The sequence below is a fragment of the Nematostella vectensis genome, chromosome 14 (assembly GCF_932526225.1).
Source record: "Nematostella vectensis chromosome 14, jaNemVect1.1, whole genome shotgun sequence".
Lineage (NCBI taxonomy): Eukaryota > Metazoa > Cnidaria > Anthozoa > Actiniaria > Edwardsiidae > Nematostella > Nematostella vectensis.
This window is the reverse complement of record NC_064047.1, coordinates 11,511,329-11,528,019: the sequence shown is the minus strand read 5'-3', so window position 1 is coordinate 11,528,019 and position 16,691 is coordinate 11,511,329. Positions and strand designations below refer to the sequence as shown.

The 16,691-nt window shown below is 39.2% G+C and overlaps 4 protein-coding genes and 2 long non-coding RNA genes across 9 annotated transcripts; 1 reads left to right on the top strand and 5 right to left on the bottom strand.

Annotated features, from left to right (window-relative positions):
• Window positions 1–599: 599 nt before the first annotated feature.
• On the bottom strand, window positions 600–8,232 carry LOC5501048. Of its 2 annotated transcripts, none has more exons than XM_048721403.1 (13): window positions 7,389–8,231; window positions 7,221–7,240; window positions 7,018–7,083; window positions 6,902–6,945; window positions 6,763–6,811; window positions 6,410–6,444; window positions 6,280–6,331; window positions 6,175–6,209; window positions 6,051–6,099; window positions 5,923–5,978; window positions 1,755–1,806; window positions 1,532–1,675; window positions 600–1,192 (listed from the first exon to the last, which is right to left on the bottom strand). In XM_048721403.1, the coding sequence occupies exons 1-13, from the start codon at window positions 7,441–7,443 to the stop codon at window positions 1,097–1,099; spliced, it is 753 nt and encodes a 250-aa protein (XP_048577360.1). In that variant the 5' UTR covers window positions 7,444–8,231; the 3' UTR covers window positions 600–1,096. The 2 variants fall into 2 exon arrangements, with proteins under 2 accessions (XP_048577360.1, XP_048577359.1); XM_048721402.1 differs by lacking the exons at window positions 600–1,192; window positions 1,532–1,675; window positions 1,755–1,806 and adding exons at window positions 4,641–5,239; window positions 5,582–5,725; window positions 5,802–5,853 and having other exon boundaries at window positions 7,389–8,232.
• Window positions 2,484–3,435, bottom strand: LOC125559760. Its single transcript, XM_048721404.1, has 5 exons — window positions 3,347–3,435; window positions 3,179–3,198; window positions 2,976–3,041; window positions 2,860–2,903; window positions 2,484–2,769 (listed from the first exon to the last, which is right to left on the bottom strand). Exons 1-5 carry the CDS (start codon window positions 3,399–3,401, stop codon window positions 2,571–2,573), a joined length of 384 nt encoding a protein of 127 aa, XP_048577361.1. The 5' UTR covers window positions 3,402–3,435; the 3' UTR covers window positions 2,484–2,570.
• LOC125559765 lies at window positions 3,210–6,638 on the top strand. Its single transcript, XR_007306428.1, has 2 exons — window positions 3,210–4,272; window positions 6,066–6,638. It is a non-coding gene; the product is annotated as an uncharacterized LOC125559765 (long non-coding RNA).
• A 458-nt stretch (window positions 8,233–8,690) lies between the features above and the next one.
• On the bottom strand, window positions 8,691–9,983 carry LOC125559766. 2 transcript variants are annotated; one of them, XR_007306432.1, is made up of 4 exons: window positions 9,929–9,983; window positions 9,808–9,859; window positions 9,585–9,728; window positions 8,691–9,289 (listed from the first exon to the last, which is right to left on the bottom strand). It is a non-coding gene; the product is annotated as an uncharacterized LOC125559766 (long non-coding RNA). The 2 variants fall into 2 exon arrangements; XR_007306431.1 differs by having other exon boundaries at window positions 9,808–9,976.
• A 67-nt stretch (window positions 9,984–10,050) lies between these two features.
• On the bottom strand, window positions 10,051–11,602 carry LOC116607004. Its single transcript, XM_032368912.2, has 9 exons — window positions 11,403–11,602; window positions 11,235–11,254; window positions 11,030–11,095; window positions 10,914–10,957; window positions 10,775–10,823; window positions 10,423–10,457; window positions 10,293–10,344; window positions 10,180–10,214; window positions 10,051–10,105 (listed from the first exon to the last, which is right to left on the bottom strand). The coding sequence occupies exons 1-9, from the start codon at window positions 11,455–11,457 to the stop codon at window positions 10,051–10,053; spliced, it is 411 nt and encodes a 136-aa protein (XP_032224803.2). The 5' UTR covers window positions 11,458–11,602.
• Window positions 11,603–12,692: 1,090 nt separating this feature from the next.
• LOC116607002 lies at window positions 12,693–15,466 on the bottom strand. Of its 2 annotated transcripts, XM_048721407.1 has the most exons (10): window positions 15,405–15,466; window positions 15,237–15,256; window positions 15,032–15,097; window positions 14,916–14,959; window positions 14,777–14,825; window positions 14,295–14,459; window positions 14,059–14,107; window positions 13,810–13,986; window positions 13,587–13,730; window positions 12,693–13,291 (listed from the first exon to the last, which is right to left on the bottom strand). In XM_048721407.1, exons 1-6 carry the CDS (start codon window positions 15,457–15,459, stop codon window positions 14,421–14,423), a joined length of 273 nt encoding a protein of 90 aa, XP_048577364.1. In that variant the 5' UTR covers window positions 15,460–15,466; the 3' UTR covers window positions 12,693–13,291; window positions 13,587–13,730; window positions 13,810–13,986; window positions 14,059–14,107; window positions 14,295–14,420. The 2 variants fall into 2 exon arrangements, with proteins under 2 accessions (XP_048577364.1, XP_048577363.1); XM_048721406.1 differs by lacking the exons at window positions 12,693–13,291; window positions 13,587–13,730; window positions 13,810–13,986; window positions 14,059–14,107; window positions 14,295–14,459 and having other exon boundaries at window positions 14,539–14,825.
• Between the last annotated feature and the right edge of the window lie 1,225 nt (window positions 15,467–16,691).

Below are 16,691 nucleotides of genomic sequence, written 5' to 3'. Positions count from 1 at the left end.
GGACCTGGAAACGTTTCGTTTGGCTTTGGTTCCAAAAGACTTGTAAAAAAACTGTTCTGAAAACGGGAGATTAGTTTTCCCGCCTCTCTGTGAATGTGTTTATAAGTCTCCCATGATGCATTGCAGGCATGCATCATGGCGGATTGAAGCGTCGTTGGCTGACTTGGAGATATCAGCGTTAATAATTGTGGTTGATGGCTCTTAAATGGGAGCTTATGGAGCACAGTCAAGGTATGTATTTATGACTTGAGCAGTGTTTTGTTGTCTTTATTCGTAGTTGGGTATTTTGTGTCTCTTTTGGTGAGAAGTTTTTTCCGAGTTTAGCACATGTCTACGAATTGGTCAGAAATCAAGGTTGGCATTAACGAATTCAATTCTATTACATGACTTAGATGCGCTTTTGAATCAGCAGGCATCGAAATATTGTTAGATTAGAGGGTTGCAACACAGAGACAATAAGAAAATTACCACAGCTACGCCCCTAAAGGTCATTTCCTTCTAATTTGTTTTCAATATTTGGGGAGCCTACAACTTTGTTTAAGTTGTATTCTCACTTACTGATTTTTATTTACATATCTGAAACAACACGAGGCACAGCCTTCAGTCGCTTTGGTGTTTTATTTTTTCTACATATATTTGGGGATACAACTTTCGTCAAGTTATTTTTACATACTTAGAAATATTTACATGAAATGACACGAGGCACAGCCTTTAGTTGCTTTGGTGTTCTATTTTGCGGTTGAGCGAGAGCATCTAGCGCATATTTCTGCTCCTGCTAATACCCTGTATGTTGGGGCCCACATGTAAACACATGGTTACGCGGAGAATGCCTTCCCGCCCCCTACCCCTCACCGGGGTACTAGCAGGATGTCTCTCGTGTGCCCCTCAGTAGGAATGGCCTGACTTAACCTTCGCCTTAGGGATTCAGCGACTATTTACAGTTCATTTATGAATTTCTGTATCAAATCTAAAAAAATATAGAATTTGCAGTATAAAACATTACAGATAACAGCTGTTCAAATTTATAAATCAGATAATAAGCTAGCACCCTGAAGAACAGTACATCCTATGGAGGCTACTATATTTCCAGTAGGGTTTAGAATGCCTCTGTTCCATGGATGAGGCGGTTGTGCAGGTTACGTACCTGGCCACAGAAACTCTGCCAGGCGCGCACTGCACGGTTTTGGTGCCTCTGTAATAGTACAAAGACAAAGCAAAAATATTATACTTTGTTATAAGCAATATTAAACACTATAATAATAATAATAATAATAATAATAATAATAATAATAATAATAATAATAATAATAATAATAATAATAACAACAACAACATTAACAATGATAATAATAATAACAACAACAACAATAATAATAAAATTAACAATAATGATTATTTTGCCTGGACATTTAGACAAAAAGATATAAAAAGGTTTTGTTTTCTTTGGGACGGGATAGAATAAGAATAGGAATATTGGTACATAATGTCCAAGCTCCAAACCCCTTTTAAGTTAAGCATTCAATATAATCACCTTTGGCACTGCATCCGTTTGTGTCTCAACTGACACCACTGTCACTTCACTAGTGGCCTGGACATCAGCCTCGGCGCATTCAGTATTGCATTCAGTCCCTATGCTTTCTGTAGATGGAGAGCAAGTCTGGCTCTCGGCGGTGCACTAAAATAACAGACAGTTGTCATAAATTTGCCGCACTTGATCTAAAGCACCCTAGCTTCTTATTAGCAAAAAGACTTACGTGTGGACGAGTCTTTGTCTGCCCAATTTGCCTCTTAAGCTCCGCGAGTAGGCTGCAAATAGAACAAGAAAAATTAAATTTCCAAATGACATAACTACGGAAACACTAAACAGGAACTTACGCATCTTTTGCGGCATTGCTCTTCGTTTGCTCTGCAATTTGTGAAACAAATGCCTCCTGCCAAACAAACAGATGTATGTTTAGTATCAGTTCTTACATGGATATGAAATGTGTCAAATATTTTGATACCCTTTCTTCCTGCAGCTTGCCACAGGATGACCCTAGGTCTTTCTCCTTTCTAAAAAAGAAAAAAATGTAATCAAGACGTGGTCGCAATGGGATGGCACATTTATAACAAGATTATTCCTCTACCTTTCGGCAAGTGCTGGGGCTGATGTAGCCAAGACCTGAAACACGAGAAGGTTGTGAGTAAGGCATCTTAAACTGTCTGTCTGCCCTACTGTCTGTCCGTCTGTTGGCCCTACCTTTTCTAACACGGCATTCAGTAGATGCTGTATGAATACTTTCTGCAACTTTCTGAAGGAAAATACAAACGTATCGATAGTTGGGAAATGTTACTTTCTACCGGGGAGAACTCTAACAAAAAACACTTACAGCTCTTGCAGCTTGGCCTTCTTCCTGCCTTCATCCTATAAGCATATATAGAATCATAAAGAAATAAGTTCTACCTATGTTGAAATAATACAGTTCTTGTAAGGTGGAACTATATTATTGCTTCGCTTTATTTGCGCATCTTGCGTTGATAAACAAATCAAAACAAATAATAAAAGAACAACACTAGAATAGATAAGAAAGTTATAATAAAATTGCTTGACTACTCCCACTTTTCCGTCCTGTTTTATTTTTCGCCGTGTTGTTTAATATCGCGCAAAAAAAATTGAGAAGAATGATGGTTGGGTGGGATGATTGTGCACTGTGCGCATTCAATCTAATTATTTTATTTACCTGCTTTTTGAGAAGGAGTTCTGCATTTCTTTGCTCTTCCGTTAGGACCCTTTAAAAATACAAATGTATTGGCGTAATCTTGATACAAAAACACAATAAGCAGATTAAGATTAAAAAATGAGTACGATTGGATACTCACCGATTTTCGTCCTGTAGACCTGATCTGAGGACATCATTCTCGATCTAGAAATATTCAGAAGCTCTCGTAAGAATTGTTTATAAACCAGTCCCCTTTTCAGCGCATCGAATACCTACCCCAAGTTTTCTGACATCTTTGTTCAAGCTTCGAATAGCACGGTGGGCATAATCCAGAGCCGATTCCTGCGCAGAAGACAGCTCATTGTCATTACCTCATAACAACTTTATATCTACTCAGTTACTATTAGGTTATAGCTCTCGTATGAACCGGCTGAAAAAAAGACAATTTGTACATTCAGAAAACAATTTAAAGTACTTACAAACTGCCGGATCTTTGAGGCTGTTGAAGGAAATTATAAAATCTAATAAGTTAACATACAAAATGTTTGAATGTCTTTTCGGCAATCATGGACTAATCCATCCGCGGCTGAAAAGGGCCCGCGGGACACACGCACGAATCCCACAAGCGCAACTCGCCTCAGACTCACCTTTCGGGCATCCGGTGAACTTGGATCCACATGTCCTCCGGTTGTTTTGCGACATTTTTCGACAGTCTTTTCCCTATCAGGTTTATGCTTGGAATGTAGAATCGACGTACAAGACGAAAAAACTATAGCAACCATTGTTTAGATCACGCTTCGAAAAATGCGCGCGCTTTAAAAGACTTCGGAAAAGTCGCGCGCTTTGGAAGACGCAGAGCTGCTACACAGGCGAGTAATGAAAAACATCATCTACTCAGTTCTTTTACGCCAAACTGTAAGAACAGACTGAAAACAGACACCTCCCCCTCCCCCTTTATTTCAAGTCCTACACCACCAGTCAAGTTCTTACGGTATACCTTGAAGTTTCCAACAATGCACTGCGGTGTCTTTTCTGTCTAGCGATGGCGCTGTGATAGAGACCATTGCTGACAACAGTTTTGCTTGTAATTTGCTTACAAATTACATCTTTATCACATCTGGAGAGTGCCTTACGACATCATGAAGTCTATTTGGGCATAATTAATGCTGTGCTTCTGGATGTTTGCACGCTGAGGATAATTCCATGTGATAATTCCTTGATCGAGCTTCACGGAGTGAGAAAGGAATTTTCTACTAGTGAATGGCCTCATACTCTCCAATGAGGATCATTTTTGCCTCCTAAGCTTATTCAACAATTGTTTTCAGGCCTATCCTGGATTGCTTGGACCTGGAAACGTTTTGTTTGGCTTTGGTTCCAAAAGACTTGTAAAAAACTGTTCTGAAAACGGGAGATGAGTTTTCCCGCCTCTCTGTGAATGTGTTTATAAGTCTCCCATGATGCATTGCTGGCATGCATCATGGCGGATGGAAGCGTCGTTGGCTGACTTGGAAATATAAGCGTTAATAATTGTGGTTGATGGCTCTTAAATGGGAGCTTATGGAGCACAGTCAAGGTATGTATTTATGACTTGAGCAGTGTTTTGTTGTCTTTATTCGTAGTTGGGTATTTTGTGTCTCTTTTGGTGAGAAGTTTTTTCCGAGTTTAGCACATGTCTACGAATTGGTCAGAAATCAAGGTTGGCATTAACGAATTCAATTCTATTACATGACTTAGATGCGCTTTTGAATCGGCAGGCATCGAAATATTGTTAGATTAGAGGGTTGCAACACAGACACAATAAGAAAATTACCACAGCTACGCCCCTAAAGGTCATTTCCTTCTAATTTGTTTTCAATATTTGAGGAGCCTACAACTTTGTTTAAGTTGTATTCTCACTTACTGATTTTTTTTTACATATCTGAAACAACACGAGGCACAGCCTTCAGTCGCTTTGGTGTTTTATTTTTTCTACATATATTTGGGGATACAACTTTCGTCAAGTTATTTTTACATACTTAGAAATATTTACATGAAATGACACGAGGCACAGCCTTTAGTTGCTTTGGTGTTCTATTTTGCGGTTGGGCGAGGGCATCTAGCGCATATTTTTGCTCCTGCTAATACCCTGTATGTTGGGGCCCACATGTAAACACATGGTTACGCGGAATATGCCTTCCCGCCCCCTAACCCCTCACCGGGGTACTAGCAGGATGTTTCTCGTGTGCTAGATGCCCTCAGTAGGAATGGCCTGACTTAACCTTTGTCTTAGGGATTCAGCGGCTATTTACAGTTCATTTATGAATTTCTGTAACAAATCTAAAAAATATAGAATTTGCAGTATAAAACATTACAGATAACAGCTGTTCAAATTTATAAATCAGATAATAAGCTAGCACCCTGAAGAACAGTACATCCTATGCAGGCTACTATATTTCCAGTAGGGTTTAGAATGCCTCTGTTCCATGGATGAGGCGGTTGTGCAGGTTACGTACCTGGCCACAGAAACTCTGCCAGGCGCGCACTGCACGGTTTTGGTGCCTCTGTAATAGTACACAGACAAAGCAAAAATATTATACTTCGTTATAAGCAATATTAAACACTGTAATAATAATAATAATAATAATAATAATAATAATAATAATAATAATAATAATAATAATAATAATAATAATAATAATAACAACATTAACAATGATAATAATAACAACAACAACAACAATAATAATAAAATTAACAATGATAATTTTGCCTGGACATTTAGACAAAAAGATATTTAAAAAAGGTTTTGTTTTCTTTGGGACGGGATAGAATAAGAATAGGAATATTGGTACATAATGTCCTAGCTCCAAACCCCTTTTAAGTTAAGCATTCAATATAATCACCTTTGGCACTGCATCCGTTTGTGTCTCAACTGACACCACTGTCACTTCACTAGTGGCCTGGACATCAGCCTCGGCGCATTCAGAAGTGCATTCACTCCCTATGCTTTTTATAGATGGAGAGCAAGTCTGGCTCTCGGCGGTGCACTAAAATAACAGGCAGTTGTCATAAATTTGCCGCACTTGATCTAAAGCACCCTAGCTTCTTATTAGCAAGACTTACGTGTGGACGAGTCTTTGTCTGCCCAATTTGCCTTTTAAGCTCCGCGAGTAGGCTGCAAATAGAACAAGAAAAATTAAATTTCCAAATGACGTAACTACGGAAACACTAAACAGGAACTTACGCATCTTTTGCGGCATTGCTCTTCGTTTGCTCTGCAATTTGTGAAACAAATGCCTCCTGCCAAACAAACAGATGTATGTTTAGTATCAGTTCTTACATGGATATGAAATGTGTCAAATATTTTGATACCCTTTCTTCCTGCAGCTTGCCACAGGATGACCCGAGGTCTTTCTCCTTTCTAAAAAAGAAAAAAAATGTAATCAAGGCGTGGTCACAATGGGATGACACATTCATAACAAGATTATTCCTCTACCTTTCGGCAAGTGCTGGGGCTGATGTAGCCAAGACCTGAAACACGAGAAGGTTGTGAGTAAGGCATCTTAAACTGTCTGTCTGCCCTACTGTCTGTTGGCCCTACCTTTTCTAACACGGCATTCAGTAGATGCTGTATGAATACTTTCTGCAACTTCCTGAAGGAAAATACAAACGTATCGATAGTTGGGAAATGTTACTTTCTACCGGGGAGAACTCTAACAAAAAACACTTACAGCTCTTGCAGCTTGGCCTTCTTCCTGCCTTCATCCTATAAGCATGAATAGAATCATAAAGAAATAAGTTCTACCTATGTTGAAATAATACAGTTCTTGTAAGGTGGAACTATATTATTGCTTCGCTTTATTTGCGCATCTTGCGTTGATAAACAAATCAAAATAAATAATAAAAGAACAACACTAGAATAGATAAGAAAGTTATAATAAAATTGCTTGACTACTCCCACTTTTCCGTCCTGTTTTATTTTTCGCCGTGTTGTTTAATATCGCGCAAAAAAAAAGTTGAGAAGAATGATGGTTGGGTGGGATGATTTTGCACTGTGCGCATTTAATCTATTTATTTTATTTACCTGCTTTTTGAGAAGGAGTTCTGCATTTCTTTGCTCTTCCGTTAGGACCCTTTAAAAATACAAATGTATTGGCGCAATCTTGATACAAAAACACAATAAACAGATTAAGATTAAAAAATGAGTACGATTGGATACTCACCGATTTTCGTCCTGTAGACCTGATCTGAGGACATCATTCTCGATCTAGAAATATTCAGAAGCTCTCGTAAGAATTGTTTATAAACCAGTCCCCTTTTCAGCGCATCAAATACCTACCCCAAGTTTTCTGAGATCTTTGTTCAAGCTTCGAATAGCACGGTGGGCATAATCCAGAGCCGATTCCTGCGCAAAAGACAGCTCATTGTCATTACTTCATAACAACTTTATATCTACTCAGTTACTATTAGGTTATAGCTCTCGTATGAACCGGCTGAAAAAAAGACAATTTGTACATTCAGAAAACAATTTAAAGTACTTACCAACTGCCGGATCTTTGAGGCTGTTGAAGGAAATTATAAAATCTAATAAGTTAACATACAAAATGTTTGAATGTCTTGTCGGCAATCATGGGCTAATCCATCCGCGGCTGAAAAGGGCCCGCGGGACACACGCACGAATCCCACAAGCGCAACTCGCCTCAGACTCACCTTTCGGGCATCCGGTGAACTTGGATTTACTTGTCCTCCGGTTGTTTTGCAACATTTTTCGACAGTCTTTTCCCTATAAGGATTAGGCTTGGAATTTAGAATCGACGTACACGACGAAAAAACTATAGCAACCATTGTTTAGATCACGCTTCGAAAAATGCGCGCGCTTTGAAAGACTTCGGAAAAGTCGCGCGCTTTGGAAGACGCAGAGCTGCTACACAGGCGAGTAATGAAGAACATCATCTACTCAGTTCTTTTACGCCAAACTGTAAGAACAGACTGAAAACAGACACCTCCCCCTCCCCCTCCCCCTTTATTTCAAGTCCTACACCCCCAGTCAAGTTCTTACGGTATACCTTGAAGTTTCCAACAATGCACTGCGGTGTCTTTTCTGTCTAGCGATGGCGCTGTGATAGAGACCATTGCTGACAACAGTTTTGCTTGTAATTTGCTTACAAATTACATCTTTATCACATCTGGAGAGTGCCTTACGACATCATGAAGTCTATTTGGGCATAATTAATTCTGTGCTTATGGATGTTTGCACGCTGAGGATAATTCCATGTGATAATTCCTTGATCGAGCTTCACGGAGTGAGAAAGGAATTTTCTACTAGTGAATGGCCTCATACTCTCCAATGTGGATCATTTTTGCCTCCTAAGCTTATTCAACAATTGTTTTCAGGCCTATCCTGGATTGCTTGGACCTGGAAACGTTTTGTTTGGCTTTGGTTCCAAAAGACTTGTAAAAAAAACTGTTCTGAAAACGGGAGATGAGTTTTCCCGCCTCTCTGTGAATGTGTTTATAAGTCTCCCATGATGCATTGCAGGCATGCATCATGGCGGATGGAAGCGTCGTTGGCTGACTTGGAGATATCAGCGTTAATAATTGTGGTCGATGGCTCTTAAATGGGAGCATATGGAGCACAGTCAAGGTATGTATTTATGACTTGAGAAGTGTTTTGTTGTCTTTATTCGTAGTTGGGTATTTTGTGTCTCTTTTGGTGAGAAGTTTTTTCCGAGTTTAGCACATGTCTACGAATTGGTCAGAAATCAAGGTTGGCATTAACGAATTCAATTCCATTACATGACTTAGATGCGCTTTTGAATCAGCAGGCATCGAAATATTGTTAGATTAGAGGGTTGCAACACAGAGACAATAAGAAAATTACCACAGCTACGCCCCTAAAGGTCATTTCCTTCTAATTTGTTTTCAATATTTGGGGAGCCTACAACTTTGTTTAAGTTGTATTCTCACTTACTGATTTTTATTTACATATCTGAAACAACACGAGGCACAGCCTTCAGTCGCTTTGGTGTTTTATTTTTTCTACATATATTTGGGGATACAACTTTCGTCAAGTTATTTTTACATACTTAGAAATATTTACATGAAATGACACGAGGCACAGCCTTTAGTTGGTTTGGTGTTCTATTTTGCGGTTGAGAGAGAGCATCTAGCGCATATTTTTGCTCCTGCTAATACCCTGTATATTGGGGCCCACGTGTAAACACATGGTTACACGGAATATGCCTTCCCGCCCCCTACCCCTCACCGGGGTACTAGCAGCATGTCTATCGTGTGCTAGATGCCCTCAGTAGGAATGGCCTGACTTAACCTTCGCCTTAGGGATTCAGTGACTATTTACAGTTCATTTATGAATTTCTGTATCAAATCTAAAAAAATATAGAATTTGCAGTATAAAACATTACAGATAACAGCTGTTCAAATTTATAAATCAGATAATAAGCTAGCACCCTGAAGAACAGTACATCCTATGGAGGCTACTATATTTCCAGTAGGGTTTAGAATGCCTCTGTTCCATGGATGAGGCGGTTGTGCAGGTTACGTACCTGGCCACAGAAACTCTGCCAGGCGCGCACTGCACGGTTTTGGTGCCTCTGTAATAGTACACAGACAAAGCAAAAATATTATACTTTGTTATAAGCAATATTAAACACTGTAATAATAATGATAATAATAATAACAACAACAACATTAACAATGATAATAATAACAACAACAACAATAATAATAAAATTAACAATAATGATAATTTTGCCTGGATATTTAGACAAAAAGATATTTTAAAAAAGGTTTTGTTTTCTTTGGGACGGGATAGAATAACAATAGGAATATTGGTACATAATGTCCTAGCTCCAAACCCCTTTTAAGTTAAGCATTCAATATAATCACCTTTGGCACCGCATCCGTTTGTGTCTCAACTGACACCACTGTCACTTCACTAGTGGCCTGGACATCAGCCTCGGCGCATTCAGTAGTGCATTCAGTCCCTATGCTTTTTGTAGATGGAGAGCAAGTCTGGCTCTCGGCGGTGCACTAAAATAACAGACAGTTGTCATAAATTTGCCGCACTTGATCTAAAGCACCCTAGCTTCTTATTAGCAAAGAGACTTACGTGTGGGCGAGTCTTTGTCTGCCCAATTTGCCTCTTAAGCTCCGCGAGTAGGCTGCAAATAGAACAAGAAAAATTAAATTTCCAAATGACATAACTACGGAAACACTAAACAGGAACTTACGCATCTTTTGCGGCATTGCTCTTCGTTTGCTCTGCAATTTGTGAAACAAATGCCTTCTGCCAAACAAACAGATGTATGTTTAGTATCAGTTCTTACATAGATATGAAATGTGTCAAATATTTTTATACCCTTTCTTCCTGCAGCTTGCCACAGGATGACCCGAGGTCTTTCTCCTTTCTAAAAAAGAAAAAAATGTAATCAAGGCGTGGTCACAATGGGATAACACATTCATAACAAGATTATTCCTCTACCTTTCGGCAAGTGCTGGGGCTGATGTAGCCAAGACCTGAAACACGAAAAGGTTGTGAGTAAGGCATCTTAGACTGTCTGTCTGCCCTACTGTCTGTCCGTCTGTTTGCCCTACCTTTTCTAACACGGCATTCAGTAGATGCTGTATGAATACTTTCTGCAACTTCCTGAAGGAAAATACAAACGTATCGATAGTTAGGAAATGTTACTTTCTACCGGGGAGAACTCTAACAAAAAACACTTACAGCTCTTGCAACTTGGCCTTCTTCCTGCCTTCATCCTATACGCATGAATAGAATCATAAAGAAATAAGTTCTACCTATGTTGAAATAATACAGTTCTTGTAAGGTGGAACTATATTATTGCTTCGCTTTATTTGCGCATCTTGCGTTGATAAACAAATCAAAACAAATAATAAAAGAACAACACTAGAATAGATAAGAAAGTTATAATAAAATTGCTTGACTACTCCCACTTTTCCGTCCTGTTTTATTTTTCGCCGTGTTGTTTAATATCGCGCAAAAAAAAATTGAGAAGAATGATGGTTGGGTGCGATGATTGTGTACTGTGCGCATTTAATCTAATTATTTTATTTACCTGCTTTTTGAGAAGGAGTTCTGCATTTCTTTGCTCTTCCGTTAGGACCCTTTAAAAATACAAATGTATTGGCGTAATCTTGATACAAAAACACAATAAACAGATTAAGATTAAAAAATGAGTACGATTGGATACTCACCGATTTTCGTCCTGTAGACCTGATCTGAGGACATCATTCTCGATCTAGAAATATTCAGAAGCTCTCGTAAGAATTGTTTATAAACCAGTCCCCTTTTCAGCGCATCAAATACCTACCCCAAGTTTTCTGAGATCTTTGTTCAAGCTTCGAATAGCACGGTGGGCATAATCCAGAGCCGATTCCTGCGCAAAAGACATCTAATTGTCATTACTTCATAACAACTTTATATCTACTCAGTTACTATTAGGTTATAGCTCTCGTATGAACCAGCTGAAAAAAAAGACAATTTGCTACATTCAGAAAACAATTTAAAGTACTTACCAACTGCCGGATCTTTGAGGCTGTTGAAGGAAATTATAAAATCTAATAAGTTAACATACAAAATGTTTGAATGTCTTGTCGGCAATCATGGACTAATCCATTCGCGGCTGAAAAGGGCCCGCGGGACACACGCACGAATCCCACAAGCGCAACTCGCCTCAGACTCACCTTTCGGGCATCCGGTGAACTTGGATCCACTTGTCCTCCGGTTGTTTTGCGACATTTTTCGACAGTCTTTTCCCTATAAGGTTTAGGCTTGGAATGTAGAATCGACGTACACGACGAAAAAACTATAGCAACCATTGTTTAGATCACGCTTCGAAAAATGCGCGCGCTTTGAAAGACTTCGGAAAAGTCGCGCGCTTTGGAAGACTCAGAGCTGCTACACAGGCGAGTAATGAAAAACATCATCTACTCAGTTCTTTTACGCCAAACTGTAAGAACAGACTGAAAACAGACACCTCCCCCTCCCCCTCACCCTTTTTTTCAAGTCCTACACCACCAGTCAAGTTCTTACGGTATACCTTGAAGTTTCCAACAATGCACTGCGGTGTCTTTTCTGTCTAGCGATGGCGCTGTAATATAGACCATTGCTGACAACAGTTTTGCTTGTAATTTGCTTACAAATTACATCTTTATCACATCTGGAGAGTGCCTTATGACATCATGAAGTCTATTTGGGCATAATTAATGCTGTGCTTATGGATGTTTGCACGCTGAGGATAATTCCATGTGATAATTCCTTGATCGAGCTTCACGGAGTGAGAAAGGAATTTTCTACTAGTGAATGGCCTCATACTCTCCAATGTGGATCATTTTTGCCTCCTAAGCTTATTCAACAATTGTTTTCAGGCCTATCCTGGATTGCTTGGACCTGGAAACGTTTTGTTTGGCTTTGGTTCCAAAAGACTTGTAAAAAAAACTGTTCTGAAAACGGGAGATTAGTTTTCCCGCCTCTCTGTGAATGTGTTTATAAGTCTCCCATGATGAATTGCAGGCGGATGGAAGGGTCGTTGGCTGACTTGGAGATATCAGCGTTAATAATTGTGGTCGATGGCTCTTAAATGGGAGCATATGGAGCACAGTCAAGGTATGTATTTATGACTTGAGAAGTGTTTTGTTGTCTTTATTCGTAGTTGGGTATTTTGGGTCTCTTTTGGTGAGAAGTTTTTTCCGAGTTTAGCACATGTCTACGAATTGGTCAGAAATCAAGGTTGGCATTAACGAATTCAATTCCATTACATGACTTAGATGCGCTTTTGAATCAGCAGGCATCGAAATATTGTTAGATTAGAGGGTTGCAACACAGAGACAATAAGAAAATTACCACAGCTACGCCCCTAAAGGTCATTTCCTTCTAATTTGTTTTCAATATTTGGGGAGCCTACAACTTTGTTTAAGTTGTATTCTCACTTACTGATTTTTATTTACATATCTGAAACAACACGAGGCACAGCCTTCAGTCGCTTTGGTGTTTTATTTTTTCTACATATATTTGGGGATACAACTTTCGTCAAGTTATTTTTACATACTTAGAAATATTTACATGAAATGACACGAGGCACAGCCTTTAGTTGGTTTGGTGTTCTATTTTGCGGTTGAGAGAGAGCATCTAGCGCATATTTTTGCTCCTGCTAATACCCTGTATATTGGGGCCCACGTGTAAACACATGGTTACACGGAATATGCCTTCCCGCCCCCTACCCCTCACCGGGGTACTAGCAGCATGTCTATCGTGTGCTAGATGCCCTCAGTAGGAATGGCCTGACTTAACCTTCGCCTTAGGGATTCAGTGACTATTTACAGTTCATTTATGAATTTCTGTATCAAATCTAAAAAAATATAGAATTTGCAGTATAAAACATTACAGATAACAGCTGTTCAAATTTATAAATCAGATAATAAGCTAGCACCCTGAAGAACAGTACATCCTATGGAGGCTACTATATTTCCAGTAGGGTTTAGAATGCCTCTGTTCCATGGATGAGGCGGTTGTGCAGGTTACGTACCTGGCCACAGAAACTCTGCCAGGCGCGCACTGCACGGTTTTGGTGCCTCTGTAATAGTACACAGACAAAGCAAAAATATTATACTTTGTTATAAGCAATATTAAACACTGTAATAATAATGATAATAATAATAACAACAACAACATTAACAATGATAATAATAACAACAACAACAATAATAATAAAATTAACAATAATGATAATTTTGCCTGGATATTTAGACAAAAAGATATTTTAAAAAAGGTTTTGTTTTCTTTGGGACGGGATAGAATAACAATAGGAATATTGGTACATAATGTCCTAGCTCCAAACCCCTTTTAAGTTAAGCATTCAATATAATCACCTTTGGCACCGCATCCGTTTGTGTCTCAACTGACACCACTGTCACTTCACTAGTGGCCTGGACATCAGCCTCGGCGCATTCAGTAGTGCATTCAGTCCCTATGCTTTTTGTAGATGGAGAGCAAGTCTGGCTCTCGGCGGTGCACTAAAATAACAGACAGTTGTCATAAATTTGCCGCACTTGATCTAAAGCACCCTAGCTTCTTATTAGCAAAGAGACTTACGTGTGGGCGAGTCTTTGTCTGCCCAATTTGCCTCTTAAGCTCCGCGAGTAGGCTGCAAATAGAACAAGAAAAATTAAATTTCCAAATGACATAACTACGGAAACACTAAACAGGAACTTACGCATCTTTTGCGGCATTGCTCTTCGTTTGCTCTGCAATTTGTGAAACAAATGCCTCCTGCCAAACAAACAGATGTATGTTTAGTATCAGTTCTTACATAGATATGAAATGTGTCAAATATTTTTATACCCTTTCTTCCTGCAGCTTGCCACAGGATGACTCGAGGTCTTTCTCCTTTCTAAAAAAGAAAAAAATGTAATCAAGGCGTGGTCACAATGGGATAACACATTCATAACAAGATTATTCCTCTACATTTCGGCAAGTGCTGGGGCTGATGTAGCCAAGACCTGAAACACGAAAAGGTTGTGAGTAAGGCATCTTAGACTGTCTGTCTGCCCTACTGTCTGTCCGTCTGTTTGCCCTACCTTTTCTAACACGGCATTCAGTAGATGCTGTATGAATACTTTCTGCAACTTCCTGAAGGAAAATACAAACGTATCGATAGTTAGGAAATGTTACTTTCTACCGGGGAGAACTCTAACAAAAAACACTTACAGCTCTTGCAACTTGGCCTTCTTCCTGCCTTCATCCTATACGCATGAATAGAATCATAAAGAAATAAGTTCTACCTATGTTGAAATAATACAGTTCTTGTAAGGTGGAACTATATTATTGCTTCGCTTTATTTGCGCATCTTGCGTTGATAAACAAATCAAAACAAATAATAAAAGAACAACACTAGAATAGATAAGAAAGTTATAATAAAATTGCTTGACTACTCCCACTTTTCCGTCCTGTTTTATTTTTCGCCGTGTTGTTTAATATCGCGCAAAAAAAAATTGAGAAGAATGATGGTTGGGTGCGATGATTGTGTACTGTGCGCATTTAATCTAATTATTTTATTTACCTGCTTTTTGAGAAGGAGTTCTGCATTTCTTTGCTCTTCCGTTAGGACCCTTTAAAAATACAAATGTATTGGCGCAATCTTGATACAAAAACACAATAAACAGATTAAGATTAAAAAATGAGTACGATTGGATACTCACCGATTTTCGTCCTGTAGACCTGATCTGAGGACATCATTCTCGATCTAGAAATATTCAGAAGCTCTCGTAAGAATTGTTTATAAACCAGTCCCCTTTTCAGCGCATCAAATACCTACCCCAAGTTTTCTGAGATCTTTGTTCAAGCTTCGAATAGCACGGTGGGCATAATCCAGAGCCGATTCCTGCGCAAAAGACAGCTAATTGTCATTACTTCATAACAACTTTATATCTACTCAGTTACTATTAGGTTATAGCTCTCGTATGAACCAGCTAAAAAAAAAGACAATTTGCTACATTCAGAAAACAATTTAAAGTACTTACCAACTGCCGGATCTTTGAGGCTGTTGAAGGAAATTATAAAATCTAATAAGTTAACATACAAAATGTTTGAATGTCTTGTCGGCAATCATGGACTAATCCATTCGCGGCTGAAAAGGGCCCGCGGGACACACGCACGAATCCCACAAGCGCAACTCGCCTCAGACTCACCTTTCGGGCATCCGGTGAACTTGGATCCACTTGTCCTCCGGTTGTTTTGCGACATTTTTCGACAGTCTTCCCTATAAGGTTTAGGCTTGGAATGTAGAATCGACGTACACGACGAAAAAACTATAGCAACCATTGTTTAGATCACGCTTCGAAAAATGCGCGCGCTTTGAAAGACTTCGGAAAAGTCGCGCGCTTTGGAAGACTCAGAGCTGCTACACAGGCGAGTAATGAAAAACATCATCTACTCAGTTCTTTTACGCCAAACTGTAAGAACAGACTGAAAACAGACACCTCCCCCTCCCCCTCACCCTTTTTTTCAAGTCCTACACCACCAGTCAAGTTCTTACGGTATACCTTGAAGTTTCCAACAATGCACTGCGGTGTCTTTTCTGTCTAGCGATGGCGCTGTAATATAGACCATTGCTGACAACAGTTTTGCTTGTAATTTGCTTACAAATTACATCTTTATCACATCTGGAGAGTGCCTTATGACATCATGAAGTCTATTTGGGCATAATTAATGCTGTGCTTATGGATGTTTGCACGCTGAGGATAATTCCATGTGATAATTCCTTGATCGAGCTTCACGGAGTGAGAAAGGAATTTTCTACTAGTGAATGGCCTCATACTCTCCAATGTGGATCATTTTTGCCTCCTAAGCTTATTCAACAATTGTTTTCAGGCCTATCCTGGATTGCTTGGACCTGGAAACGTTTTGTTTGGCTTTGGTTCCAAAAGACTTGTAAAAAAAACTGTTCTGAAAACGGGAGATTAGTTTTCCCGCCTCTCTGTGAATGTGTTTATAAGTCTCCCATGATGCATTGCAGGCGGATGGAAGGGTCGTTGGCTGACTTGGAGATATCAGCGTTAATAATTGTGGTCGATGGCTCTTAAATGGGAGCATATGGAGCACAGTCAAGGTATGTATTTATGACTTGAGAAGTGTTTTGTTGTCTTTATTCGTAGTTGGGTATTTTGGGTCTCTTTTGGTGAGAAGTTTTTTCCGAGTTTAGCACATGTCTACGAATTGGTCAGAAATCAAGGTTGGCATTAACGAATTCAATTCCATTACATGACTTAGATGCGCTTTTGAATCAGCAGGCATCGAAATATTGTTAGATTAGAGGGTTGCAACACAGAGACAATAAGAAAATTACCACAGCTACGCCCCTAAAGGTCATTTCCTTCTAATTTGTTTTCAATATTTGGGGAGCCTACAACTTTGTTTAAGTTGTATTCTCACTTACTGATTTTTATTTACATATCTGAAACAACACGAGGCACAGC